Source organism: Pleurodeles waltl, chromosome 5 (assembly GCF_031143425.1).
Source record: "Pleurodeles waltl isolate 20211129_DDA chromosome 5, aPleWal1.hap1.20221129, whole genome shotgun sequence".
Classification (NCBI taxonomy): domain Eukaryota; kingdom Metazoa; phylum Chordata; class Amphibia; order Caudata; family Salamandridae; genus Pleurodeles; species Pleurodeles waltl.
The window spans coordinates 1,314,232,442-1,314,247,346 of NC_090444.1; the positions used below are offsets into that span (position 1 = coordinate 1,314,232,442).

Genomic DNA, 14,905 nt, shown 5'->3' on the forward strand with positions numbered 1-14,905 from the left:
GTGGACAAAGTGATTGTCTGAGCCAAATGGAAGGGTGAAACAACCTTCGGAAGGAAAGCAGCCTTGGTCCTCAACACCACCTTATCCCCATAAAACGTTATATAAGGGGGTTTAACCGATAAGGCCTGCAACTCACTCACTCTCCTTGCAGATGTTATAGCTACCAGGAATACTGTTTTAATAACCAAATACCTTAAGGGGCAAGAATGCATAGGCTCAAAAGGGGACCCCATAAGGAAAGTCAGGACCAAGGACAAATCCCATTGAGGCATAACGAATGGTTTTGGAGGATATTGATTCAGAAGACCTTTCAAGAATCTGAGAACAATAGGGGATTTAAATAACGATGGTTGGTCTGGAAGACAAATGAAGGCTGACAAGGCCGACAAATAACCCTTAATGGTAGCTACTGCACAACCTTTCTGCGCTAGAGACAGTGCAAAAGACAAAACATGTGACAGATGAGCATGTAAGGGATCAATCTGTCTCTCTCCACACCACATAACAAATTTAGACCACCTATTAGCGTAGATAGATTTAGTGGAGTGTCGCCTGGCCGCTAAGATAACATCCACTACATCAGGCGGGAGAGAGAAGGAACTCAGGTTGCCCCGTTCAATCTCCAAGCATGTAGGTGCAGACTCTGGAGGTTGGGGTGTAAAACCTGCCCCTGCGACTGCGAGAGGAGGTCTGCCCTGAGAGGGAGACGGAGCGGAGGGCACAGTGAGAGTTGGAGAAGGTCGGAGTACCATACCCTCCTTGGCCAATCCGGAGCTATTAAGATGACTTGGGCCCGGTCTTGGCGAATTTTCCTCAACACTCGAGGAATCAAGGGTATGGGGGGAAACGCGTAAAGCAACTGGTCGCACCAGGTTATCTGAAACGCGCCCCCCAACGCTCCCTGCATCGGATACTGGAGGCTGCAGAATAACGGGCAATGCGCGTTCTCCCGAGTGGCAAACAGATCTATCCGAGGAAACCCCCACATCTGGAAGATTAAACAGACTTGATCTGGATGGAGACGCCACTCGTGGTCTGCCGAGAATTGGCAACTGAGACTGTCCGCACGTACATTCAAGACCCCGGCCAGATGATTTGCCACCAAGCAAATCTGATGGTCCTTTGCCCAGGACCATAGCCGAAGAGCTTCTCTGCAGAGAAGGTACGACCCTACTCCTCCCTGTTTGTTTATGTACCACATCGTGGTAGTATTGTCCGTCAGGACCTGTACCGACTGACCACGAAGGGATGGGAGGAAGGCCTTGAGAGCCAAACGTACAGCCCGTAACTCCAACAGATTGATATGAAACACCTGTTCCTCTGGAGACCAAAGCCCTTTGATCTCCAGATCCCCCAGATGAGCTCCCCATCCTAGGGTGGAGGCATCCGTTATTACCGTGGCCACTGGTGGCGACTGCGCGAACGGCTTCCCCTGTGAAAGATTGTTGCCCGCAATCCACCACTTCAATTCCACAGCAGCATCTCTGGAGATCTTGACAGTACCTTCTAAATCTCCCTTGTGTTGAGACCACTGCCTTCGGAGGCACCACTGAAGAGCCCTCATGTGCCAGCGAGCATGCGTGACCAACAGAATGCAGGAGGCGAACAGACCGAGCAGACGAAGGACCTTGAGGACTGGAACTACCGCTCCATTTCGAAACATTGGAACCAATTCCTGAATATCTTGAATCCGCTGAGGCGGAGGAAAGGCTCGACTCAATGTTGTATCCAGTACTGCCCCTATGAACAGGAGGCGCTGAGAGGGCTCCAGGTGAGATTTGGGCACGTTCACCGAAAAGCCCAGGTCGAACAACAACTGGGTTGTTGACTGCAGATGATGCGACACAAGCTCCGGGGACTTGGCTTTGATCAACCAGTCGTCCAAGTAAGGGAATACTGCTATCCCCTTCCTTCTGAGCTCCGCCGCAACCACTGACATCACCTTTGTGAAGACTCGAGGTGCTGAAGTAAGACCAAACGGGAGGACCGCAAACTGATAGTGCTGCGACCCTACCACAAACCGGAGATACTTCCTGTGCGACTTGAGTATCGGGATATGAAAGTAAGCATCCTGCAAGTCGACAGACACCATCCAATCTTCCTTGTTCAACGCCAAAAGCACTTGTGCTAGGGTCAGCATCTTGAACTTTTCCTGTTTGAGGAACCAATTCAAGATCCTCAGATCCAGGATTGGTCTCAACTGACCATCCTTTTTGGGAATCAGGAAGTATCTTGAGTAACAACCTCGACCCTTTTCCTGCTCTGGGACCAACTCTACCGCGCCCTTTGAAAGGAGGACTTGAACCTCCTGTTCTAGCAACAGGAGGTGTTCTTCTGAACAATAAGATGGGCGGGGCGGGATGAGGGGCGGGAACTCCCGAAAGGGAAGGGCGTAGCCTTTTCCCACAATGCCGAGAACCCAAGTGTCCGTTGTGATAGACTTCCACTTGTGGAGAAAACGCTGTAATCTTCCCCCTACAGGAGAGGAGTGAGTGGGAAACGGTGGAAGCCTAAGGCTGCTTCCCCTGCTGCACCCCTCCAGAGGACGAGGAAGAGGCAGAGTGCTGTTGAGAGGCTCCTCTGGTACGGACCCCACCCCTCCCCCTCCCTCTAAATGACCTATAGGGGAGGGAAGAGGCGGGTTGCTGGAACCTCCCCCGAAAGGAAGAGGAATAAGAGCCACGCCCAAATCCCCGAAACCTCCTGAAAATTCTAGAAGAGGCAGAGGAAGAAGGAGCTTGCAGTCCTAACGATTTGGCTGTGGCTCTGCTCTCCTTAAATCGTTCCAAGGCTGAATCTGCCTTGGCTCCAAACAGTCTGTCCCCATCAAACGGGAGGTCCAGCAGGGTCGACTGCACATCCGCAGAGAACCCTGAGTTTCGGAGCCAGGCCTGTCTTCTTGCCACCACAGCCGTGCCCATCGCCCTGGCCACCGAGTCGGTCGTGTCCAGCCCAGACTGGATAATCTGGGTCGCGGCAGCCTGGGCGTCCGAGACCACATCCAAAAGACCCTGGGGAAGCTCCGTGAATGAAGACGAAATATCATCCATCAGCGCATGGATGTACCTCCCCAGAATGCACGTGGCGTTGGTGGCCTTCAACGCCAAACTGCATGACGAAAATATTTTCTTGGACTGCGCATCCAGTTTCTTGGAGTCTCTGTCTCCAGGCACCGTCGGGAAGGAACCAGGCGCTGACTTTGAGGAACAGGAGGCTTGCACCACCAAGCTCTCCGGCGTAGGGTGTCTAGAGAGAAAGCCAGGGTCAGATGGTGCAGCTCGATACCTCCTGGCCACAGCCCTATGAACGGCCGAGGAAGACACCGGCTTCTTCCACACCCCCAACACCGGATCCAGCAAAGCCTCATTAAATGGCAAGAGAGGCTCAGCTGCAGCAGAGGCCGGATGCAATACCTCTGTCAGCAAATTCTGCTTTGCCTCTGCCACCGGCAAAGGCAGGTCCAAAAAGCTCGCTGCCTTCCTCACCACAGCATGAAAGGAAGCAGCCTCCTCCGTATATTCCCCTGGAGATGAAAGGTCCCACTCAGGGGAAGTGTCCAGCCCACTGGCTGTATCCAGACCATGCAGTCCGTCTCCAGAGTCCTCAATCTCTCCCTCCTCTAGGACTCGCTGGTACTCTTGTTCTTCTAAAAGACGGAGAGCACGCCTCCTCGAATGAAGTCTCTCCTCGATACGCGGAGTCGACATGGCCTCCGCCGACGTCGAAGAACGGCGCCGATCTCCAGAAGCATCTGACGCCGCGTCCGGCGCCACAGGCAGCTTCGGCGCCGAGGCAGGAGCCGGAGGACGAGGTCTTGGAGCCGATGGACCAACCGGAGTCACAGGGCAAAATCCTGACTTCGACGGAGGGGCAACCTCCGGGGCCGAAACATCCGAAGCCACCGGAGCGGCCACCGACGCCGGCACCGGCGCCGAGCCCACATTCCCAAAAGGGAGAAAGGGCATAAAGGGTGCCGGCCGAAGAGGCGCAGGATCACCCAACGAAAAGGCCAAGGGCCCCGAAGGACCAGCCGGAGCAGCTCCTGGAGCCATCTGCTGAAAGATGGTATACATCGCATTAAGAAACGCGGTACTATCGGCTCCAGGAGTGGGAAAAGCCGGATACTGGGGTGCCTGGATCGAGGGCGACCCCGACGCCGGCCTCGACGTCTGCGACGCCGGAGAAAACACAAGAGGCTGCACCACCTCAATCACTGACGCCTGACCAGGTGAAGTCGGTGACGCCGGAGAGGGCAACGGCGTCGATGGATGCGGCGTGACCGTGGGGCTGACCTCCCAAGTCCTCCGACGCCGAGCCGAAGGTGACCTCGAATGAGACTCCTTGCTGGAGTGACGTCGTGAGTCTCTACGGCGCCGGGAGTCTCGATGACGCCGGTGAGACCTTGGCGAAGAAGACTTCTTATGATGTTTCTCCTTCTTCTTTGACTTTGCCATGAATAACTTGGCCTCGCGCTCTTTGAGGGCCTTCGGATTCATGTGTTGACATGAATCGCAAGTCGAGACGTCGTGGTCGGAGCTCAAACACCATAGACAGTCGGAGTGAGGATCTGTAACTGACATCTTGCCCCCACACTCTCGACAGGGCTTGAAACCCGACTTCCTCTGAGACATTGTTACCGCAGAGAAGACTACGCAGCAGACAATACACTGTAACCACGAAGGTAACAGTAACTCCCTCGAAGATAACCGTTTCGAATGCACGGAAAAAAGGGAACTGTCATCGGCACGTCGGCGAGGACTTCTTATTGCCTGTATGACGTCAGACGGCGTCGCGTGGGCTAGAGTGACGTCCTCGTCGACGTGCAGAGACTAGTAAGAAGATTTCCGTCAAATGCTGGCGCCATGGGAGTATTCATCAGGTGAGGAATCCACAGGTAGTTGTATCCATCAGAAACACAGATACTTACATCTGCAAAGAAAAGCACTCTGAGGCCAAGTAACTGACAACATAAAAAATGCATATCATAGAAAAAAAGAAAAGACAATGCAATTATTTTAACTCTGTCTCTCTAGCAATTCAGTCTTGTACTGTGTGAGGTCCCAGTATAAGTTAACTATTTATAGGCCACACGTGGTTAATTGAGGACTTTCTGCAGGGCTTGTGCTTGGCAGGCTCACTCAAAATGTACACGTATCACAACAGTGACCTGGATTAACTATGACCTTAGAAGAACACGTGCTGGTGTTCAATTAATGGAAGATGGGCCACTTTAAGTATAACATACCCCTATCTTTTATTTCTAAAGGCATTTACACCTGTGTGGGCAGCCTCTTTCAAGTGGCTACCAATATATGTAGTTAATCAGGACAGAACAATGTATTTTGCAGTAAAACCTGTGACTATATCCCTGGATACCTGCCATAGTGGAGAAAATGTAACCTCCTAGGCAACAGTGGTCTACTAAGAGTGAACTCATGAGCCCTCCTAATAGCGCTCTCTTGACAACTGCAGCATGGCCTTGTGACCATGCCCGTCCAATTTCTTGACACACTTATGTCATACTATTTTGAGTGTTACTGATAAAAAACCTGCTTTGTGACCATCTTCAATGCTGCGCCCAGCATCTGTTGCCAATGTGCTATTTAAACATTTATGTATTAAGTTACATTTATGTACAATAAATACATACTGTCAAAACTGTGTACTTACCAAGGTGTCTATTCAGCACTGAACAAATCCATATCTTCTAGGTGGTTGTCAGGACGTGACAGTGCTGGGCGATCCCCAGCAGCAGGGAAACACTGACCAGCAAGAGGAACAAAGCAGTGGAGAAGTTGTTGTTTCCAGGTACAAATGGCACACCTCTCCTGGGAAACATGAATTTGCTGTGAGCTAGGCTCTTTGACCCTCATTTATATAGTGTGTGTCTGAAACACTGCACTGAGATAGGTTAGCACATGCTGTATCTCATCATGCCACTCTGCAACATCAGTGCCTAAAGTGAGGCTCAAGCACCACCACGACAAAACTGGTCCTTTGTTAGAATTTATACAAGAAGCACGCTCTTAGAAATGGTAATCCTTTGTTTTGCCTCACCTGCAAATCCAGAGCAGAGCACAGCGATTGCTATAGCACCGAATCCTAGCAATGGATTCTGATCCACCTGCAAAAAACAATGTGTTGTTACAATGGCCTCTAGTACACAGATTTCCTTTATTGTACTATACATATGACAGATTATTTCAACTTGCAATGTTGTTTCAGGAAATAAAACATCTGCTATGCAAATAGTCTGTTTCAAACACAAAGGTACTTGTATTCGTTTGGGTGCTATATCTAAGAATTTACGGAGCAATGGGACATTTAGGAGGTTGCTGCTGCTGCCCTTGGGACTCACTGTCCCACCCCGCTTTGCTTCCCAGAAGGAGCAGGGACTGTGCTCGATTCCTGTGCGCCACACGCATTATAGCACCCCTTCCACCTCCAACAGCGCGGGAGTCTTACTGCTGCCCTCCAGACTCACGGTCTCACACCGCATTGCTTCACCGAAAGAGGAGGGGCTGTACCCGATTCCCCCACACCACACGCTTTACAGCACCCTTTCATCTCCCACTGCGTAGGATGTTCAGGAGGTTGCTGCTGCACACTGCCCCACACTGCTTTGCTTCCCAGAAGAGGGAGGGGCAGTACGGGAGTCCCCTACACCACACGCTTTACAGCACCCTTTTATCTCCTATGGGACATTTAGGAGGTTAATGCTGCCCTCTGAACTCACTGTCGCACACCTCTTTGCTTCCTAGAAGGGATTGTACACGATTCCCCAGCACCAGACACTTTATAGTGCCCTTCCACGTCCTGCAGAGCAAGACTTTTAAGGAGGTTGCTGCCGCCCTCGGGACTCACTGTCCCACACAGCTTTGCTCCGTGAAGGAGGAGGGGCTGTACCCGATTTCCCGCAGGTGTGTTTTATAGTGTCCTCCCACCCCCTGAGGTGTGGGATGTTGAAGAGGTTGCTGCTGCCTTCGGCACTCACTGTCCCACACCGCTTTGCTTTCGAGAAGGAGGCGGTGCTGTCCCCGATTTCCCCTGTGTGCTTTAGAATGCCCTTCTACCTCCTGTGGCGCGGGATGTATGCCGGCTGCCCAGGCAAAGCCCGGGCCAAGGGCAGTCCCATCTTGCACCAGAATAAGCCAGGGCGGGGCCAACCCCCTTGGCTCTTGCACCAGATATTAATTGCTACTTGCTGTAAGATCATTACCATTTTTTCTGGTCTATTTTTATGCCAGCACTTGATTGCACCCTCTCTGGCCTCCTTGACAGGAGGACCCTACGTCCTCTGGACTAATAGGAGCGATAGTTGGGTGCATAAGGGTGAATGTGGGTGAGCGTGAGATGGATGGTGGACTGCGATTTGCGCAGCATTCCACGATCTAGTCCCTTTCCTCCTTATGGTCTTTCAACAAGATTAATTCTTGCTCTTTCTTGTATTTGAATTGGATTAGGCCAGGGAGTCACTGCATAACTGTGGATTAGGTCATTCCTTTGTTCACAGCACCACTCCAGGGGGACTCCAAATCCCAGGGTCTCTTGAACCAGAAGGTGCCAACGGGGAGGTAGGGGTGGAGCTCTCACAAACATAGCGCTTTCGCCACCCTGTTGCACGGGATACTTGCACCAATAGAGGGGCGACTAAGACTCAGGGCCCGGTTTAGATCTTGGCAGAGGGGAATACTCCATCACAAACGTGACGGGTAGCCTGACCAGCGTCTTACAATGCCCATAGGATATAATGGGACTGCAATACAGCAGACAGGATATCTGTCACATTTGTGACTGAGTATTCTATCCGCTGAGATCTAAATCAGGTCTTCAGAGATTTTTGTGCTAGAAAGCACCAAAGTTGAGGAAGAGGGTAGAGCTCTCCCTAACACTGCACTTATAGCGCCGCTGCCAACCTGCTTCGCTGGACATTTGTACCACTTAAGGGGCTTAATAACTTCTCTTTTTCTCCTCTCTCTTTTCTTTTAAATGATGTGTGAGATGTTTGATTAGCAAATTGTTGTGTCAATTGATCAGAGCGTTCTGGATGTTTTTAGAATTCATACCAGTCCTCTCTTGTGACATTGCTAAATATTTAGATCTGAAGGGATTCATCACATTTTGTGGAAGAGTGACTTCCAACAAGAGCCCTCTTGGGTGTATTTTGTGCTGTTTTAAGGTGATCTGTTAGTGGTCTGCCTATTTGAATCTTCGCAGTTGGGTAACACAGCAAGTACTAGTAGGAGACAGAATGGGTAAACGTAAAGCATCCGAGGCACCACCTGGCAATGGGGAAAACCCCCAAAAGAATGAGAAATGCAGGGAATAACTGTATGATGGCAGAGACAGACAACTTAATAGAAGAAGTGGAGTCCATATTGGGTGACAAAGGGAAACTGGTTAGTGCATGAACCCCGAAAATAACCACTTCCTATAAACACCAAGGAGGTCTGAAATGGACTAAAAAAAAAAAACTTAGCCCCAAATTTGTCCCGGCAAACTCTAGTGTGGACCAGGGATTATCACACCCTGATTAGATCACTGGACATTACTCAAGTAGCTGGCCCTACCCCTTTAGAGACGGCAGGTCCAACATGTCCAGACAACAGGATTGAAGGGGAGGTGGCTTTGGGGGTCACTTGCTCTAATAGATACTCGCTTTTGTCTCCCCTAGCAGCACCTAGAGCAATTGGGGCTAATTTGAAAGTCTACAATCCTACTACACACATGTCCCCACCAGCAGAGAATCCCCACCCGCAAAGTGAATTGTCTGAACTCCTCAACATGACATGATGTAATCAGATGCAGTGGTGAGGTAGTTAACTCTGAAAATTGATACTTTAATAAAAGAGATTGCAGATTTGAAATGATTAGTAAAATATTTGTTAACTCAGTCTGAAAGCCAAGGGGAAAACCTGAACAATGCAATCAGGGAGGTGAGCCCTATGTTAACCACACCTCTTTATACTCAGACGGCTTAACTTTTCTCACATGGGGCAGGGTTATCCTTATTCTCCCTCAGACTACCGAGGGACCCTACCATGGTGACCTCCAATTTTTTTAGAATGACTAATGGGAAGGGTAGGAATATTACAAAGTGTGGTATTAGCATGCACAGAGACAACACGCCACAAAGAGAATTTGTTGAGCTAGAGGGCCCTAGAGGCCTGCTGATGTTCCAACGATGCCATCCTTCACACAACAAATCTCAACTGAGAGAACATAGCGCAGCATAGGCAGGCATAGAAGGAGTCTCTATCCCAACTTCCCGCAACACCCTAGTGAACAAACAAACAAACAAAGGTGGGGAACAGAGTATATATGACAAATGTCCCAAAACTAAGGCACAGTAATGGTGTGGAGGGGACATCCACTAATTTAGGCACAAATGCCAATGTTTGTTGGTCGTGCGTTCAGACATAGTCAAAACAAAGCAGAATTTATACCCAGTGGAGATGGAAACAATGACAATGCTGCCCTTTTTGGACATAGTCAAAGCAGAATGTTTACTCAGTGGAGATGGAAACAATGACAATGTTGCCCTTTTCTTCAGAACCAAAAACGTAGTTGATGGATTAATTTTCAGGGACTTAAGATCTACTTCACTCAGAAACTCATTAATAAGGTTTATATTGAATAGCTCAACCACTGGCCCAGATAATACACAGGAGAATCCAGCAATATCCTCTAATCTACCCATCCACAGTCACATCCTGGTAAACCTTGAGGCAGTAGGTTGACTTGCTATGGCTCAGTCATCCACTGATTGAGCTATCAAATGATCACACGATCTGTGACAATCACTGAACAGAAGCCCAGGTAGTAGTTCTAGCTGGGCTCAGAGTCCAGTATCTCAGAGTTGAAATGATGGGAGGCACTATTTAGAAGAGAAAAAGGGTCAGAGCCTACATTCCATAGATTGAAAGAAACAAGGAGATGGCTGCCATCTTGTGAGGCTCGGCAGGAACAGCCCTAACATCGCTTCAGATCACTGCCATCACTACCTTTTGACCCACGTGGAGGGTCATATCGGCAATCGGAGGGCCATGGAAGGGCTGGGGGGCTGCTTGATGGCCACAAACACTGTTTACTGCAGCTCGGCTGACAGCTGGGCGGCCTGGTCTGCCTCGGAAGCCCTGTGGTGACAGGGGCCGTGGGCGAGCTTGAGGCCGGGATCGCCGATCCCGCCAGTGCCATGAGCAGCTCTCTGTGCCCTAGCCCCTCCCCCGACGTGTGTTGAGCGGGCGTGCCTCTCCTTCAGGACTGACTGGAGGAGTCATGACAGCCTGGTCTTTACACTCAGACTACCGGGGCAGGGCAGGCAGCCAACTGCTCTGGGGTCGATACATCCTCAGTCGTAACGTGAGGCTGGGGCTGGGGTCGGCTGCTGCAAGGCGTGAGGGCATGCTCAGCTGCAGTGGTTGCTGAAGGATGAGACTGGTGCAGGCACCGTGGCCGAGGGCGCGATTTTAATTTGCCTCAATGTTTACAATCTGATTCCACTAGTTCCCAACCTAGTGATAAACCTCAAGCCCAAGCCGCTCTTTAACATATTATCTGAACCGATGCCTTGCGCGATGTCTGGCGCTCCAGGTATCCAAACAATCCAAGCTATACATTTTATTCCGCACCACATGATATCTGGACCAGATTAGACTATTGGTTCCTCTCGCCCAACACTTACCTTTGGGTTGAGAACATTGCTGTTCTCCCCAGGACACTATCCGACCACAGTCCAGTCTCGATTAAGCTGCAAATACCAGCCATATGCGGAATGGAATGCACCTGGAGATTCCAATGAGGGGTGCTACATGACCAGCTGTTTTGTGGGGAGATTCTTAGCTCAGTGATTGAATATTTTGAGTTAAACTCCAGAACGGTAGATACGCAGGCTACATTATGGGGAGACTTTAAGACTTTCATACGCAGACATCAAGGCACAGCTACAACTCCTTGAAAAACAATTACATGAGATAGACTCTACTGCCCTCGTAGAGATGGACCCCCACTTACATCGCAGTTCTGAACTACTCAGAGTACTGTGATCTTGCAGTTAGGGAGCTGGCGTTCCTAGGGAAGAATGCCCTTCCACCCACACTCTGCGAAGCGCTCCTGACTTTGTTGTTAAAGACTGGTAAGAATCCCTTTACACTGTGCATCCTACCGCCCTCTCTCCCTGCTGAATCTGTACAATAAGATCTTGGCCAAAATGTTTGCCAACAGGTTGGCGCTTCTGATAGAGCAGATTATTGCACCAGCACAGTTCAACTTCGTACCTTACCATTCAACCTCCTTAAACCTTTGCACTATCTTCACAGTCCTATAACGGGTATCCCCCGATATCCCGGCTGCTGTAGCCCTGCTGGATGCCAAAAAGGCGTTTGATTTCCTGGAGTGGCGGTTTCTGAAGGCTGTCCTGAGCAGACTGGGCATTGCTTCCCCATTCATATAATTAATAATGCAACTTTATACTGGCCTAGTGGCCCGAATACCAATCAATGGATCATTTTCTGACAGCTTCCCAGTACTGTGTGGTACAAGGTAGGGTTGCTCTCTTTCACCTCTCTCTTTTAAAATTGCCATAGACCCCCTAGTTTGTGTATTGCAGAACTCCCAGTCCCACAGAGAACTCCAACTTTCACACAGCCCTCTCTAGCTATCTCTTTATGCGGAAAACATCTTGCTTCTTCTTCACCATCCATCGATCAACCTTGCTCCAATTATGCAGGAGATCGCCCGATTTGGGGAACTATCTGGATTACAAGTAAATTGGGCTAACCCTGAGCTCTTTATTTACCCAATAGGCCCCGGTTGAGTTCCCCCTCAGATGGGTTACCAATGACACCAAATATCTTGGTATTCGTTTGCATAGAGACAAACTACTCCGACTTGATGATGGGCCAACGATGATGGACCTTGAGATGCAAGTCACGCAGTGGATTAAATTGCCACCATCTATAGTGGGCTGCATCACCATCATCAAAATGGTGGCTCTTCCCCCCCTTTCCTTACCTTTTCTTCAACAACCCTGCTCCCCTTCTGCTCACCTTCTTTCATACAATACAAAGTCAACTCCTGCAATTAATATGGGCTGAGGGTAGCCCCCTCGTCCGCTGGGACACTCTTACCCCTCCCTTTTAATTGCTGGGGGCTCAGGTACCCAATTTTTATCTATACTATTTGGCAGCTCAATGCCGCTATTCACACAGGTGGTACCATCTGGATGCTCGGGTCCTGTATCTTAAACCTGAACAAGACCAGCTAAACAGCCTTCTACATTCTCAAATTCTACCAAAGGGAATACCACTAGATACGCGCAATATCCAGACAATTTCAACACCATGTTGGACCTGGTATAGGCTGCAGTGAATTTTAGGAGGTGGCCCCTTTACTCCCTCACCATGCCCCTGTACACAAGAAGTGCTGGTTCAATGCCCATGATAGATGACCTCTTTCCTGATGGCCATGTCGTACAAAACCCATTAGATTGGGAACAGCGGGGTATCTCCTACATGGATCTCTACAGTTTCCGGACAATTCTTAACCTCCGTTCTATTTTCCCCACATACCCACTGGCCCCCGAGGAGTTTCCACCCCTAAGATTAGTCTCCAAACTATACCGGTTATGCATACGGATATCTTGGGAGTAAGGTTAATAACACAAAAAGGAACCCTAGTATACCTGTTTAATGTTTATGCAAGGCCAAGGAAGAGTAATGTGGAGTCCCTGGTGGTGTAAACATTGGGCAGTGCTCTCAGTATCTTAAGCTCTAAAGCCATGATTATCGTAGGTGGCATGTATGAGCGAATAATTGTATTAGAACTGATTTTGGAGGAAGAGGATACATCATTCCTCCCGTTAGATACCATGCAGTGTGGCTGGTATGCAACTGACACACTTAGCATTAGAACATGGGCTGAGACCATGTAAACATAGGACGGATTCTGACAGCCCTAGCTTATTTACATTTACAGGCAATGCTCAATCGAAGATCAATTATATAGTGATTAGCAGAGCCACTTGAGATAGGCTAATACACTTTAAAATAGAAGTAGGGAAGATAGTCATCATTTCCCATTGTGGCTATTTAAATAATTTGATTTCAGTAGAGCAAGGTGGTTTCAAGGAAGGTCATTTGACAATAGACCACTGTTTTAGTCTTTGGCCATTGGCAAAAAAGTAAATAAAGGTACAAGGTAGCCTATTTTGCTGCTTTGTTGATTTTTGAACCACCTTTGATTTGGTGGATTGGAGTTTGTTGTGGGATATGTTGAGGTGGCTCTGGATCAACTCAGAACTATATTTTCTCCTCCAGGGATTACATACGCAAAATTGGGCTCAAGTGATTATCAGAGAAGATCCCAATAAACAATGGGCTGCGACAAGGCTGTGTCTTGGCCCCTCCATTGTTTGCCATATTCCTGTCTGATTTGCCAACCGTATTACATGAGACTAGGGGTTTATGCTCATAAACGGATGGGTCCCATGCCTCTTGTTTATTATATGCTGATGACCTAATGATAGTCGACATGACAGAGTTGGAATTGCAAAGAAAATTAGATATCTTTAATAACTACTGTCAAAGTAAAAACCTTACAGTTAACCTAGATAAGATGAAAATAATGGTGTTAGGAAAAAGGAAGGGGGGATTTTCCTGGTACATGGGAGGTGAAAAAGTAGAAATATCTGGGTATGTCGTTTGACTCTGAATTAAGATGACGAGAACATATTGAGTCACTAAAGTCCACTGCATTAACATCGGCTTGGGGATTAAAGCAGTTTAGTCGGAAGTATGGTGGTTAGTCTCTTCGTTTCATACTCTCTGCCTTTAATGCCATGTTTCAACCTCAATTTCAATATGGGGTAGAAGTTTTAACTGTCACTGGGAAGTCTAATTGGGATGCAGAAAAGGGTAAATGTGTGAAACGACTGCTTGCACTCCCCCCCTCAAGTATGATCCAGGCTTTAAGGGCTGAAAGCCAAATCACAGCATGGGGTTACTTGGGAATGCAAGCCACATTGAAGTACAAGTTACTTACCTTCGGTAACAAAATATCTGTTAGAGACATATTCTAGTTGCAGATTCCTTACCTTTGAATTTCCCCAGGCGTCAGACTGGATCTGGAGAATTTTTCTTCGAGTGGTACCTCTGCGTGCCATCAGGTGGTGTTGGTCGACTCCGCAGGCGTCGTTGGCGTCGTACTTGCCGTGATGACGTCGCAGTCGTATATAAGTGCCACCCCGGCGTGCTGACATCAGTTTCTTCTCACGACTTTCCATGCCAGTAGTGCAGAGCCATGAAGAACAGAGTCATGTGCCAAAACTAGGGCCCTCAAGGGAAAGTTCCTGTCCCTAGAAATCAGTTCGCAGTGCCGGGAGGATGGGCGGGTCGGTAGGGAATCTGCAACTAGAATATGTCTCTATCAGGTATTTCGTTACCGAAGGAAAGTAACTTGTACATCTGATAGAGGCTTCTAGTTGCAGATTCCTTACCTTTGAATAGATACCCGAGCAATACCATCCTTGGTGGTGGGCCTGCGAACTAAGATCACACCAAAAAGTCCTGTAGGACCGAACGGCCAAAGTAGCCGTCCTTTCGGACCTGATTGTCCAGGCAGTAGTGCTTGGCAAAAGTGTGCAGAGATGCCCACGTTGCTGCCTGACAAATATCCAGGACTGGAACTCCCTGTGCTAACGCTGTGGTAGCAGCAGTAGCTCTGGTGGAGTGAGCTCGCAAACCTTCAGGTGGTTGCTTTTTAGCCGGAGCATAGCACATTTTTGACGCATAAGAGTACCCATCTTGAAATGGTCCTCTTCTGCACCGCCTTCCCCTTCTTTGCACCCACATATCCCACAAAGAGTTGATCATCCACCTGGAAGTCTTTGGTACGATCAAGATAGAAC

At 48.9% G+C, this 14,905-nt stretch overlaps 1 protein-coding gene across 1 annotated transcript in view; it reads right to left on the minus strand.

Moving 5' to 3' along the window:
- The window catches only part of SLC35A1 (solute carrier family 35 member A1), a 224,272-nt gene that overhangs the window by 39,520 nt on the left and 169,847 nt on the right, over positions 1-14,905 (minus strand). The window contains exon 5 of the mRNA XM_069235559.1: positions 6,058-6,124. Coding sequence (XP_069091660.1) covers positions 6,058-6,124 — 67 coding nt within the window. The remainder of the gene's footprint in view (positions 1-6,057; positions 6,125-14,905) is intronic.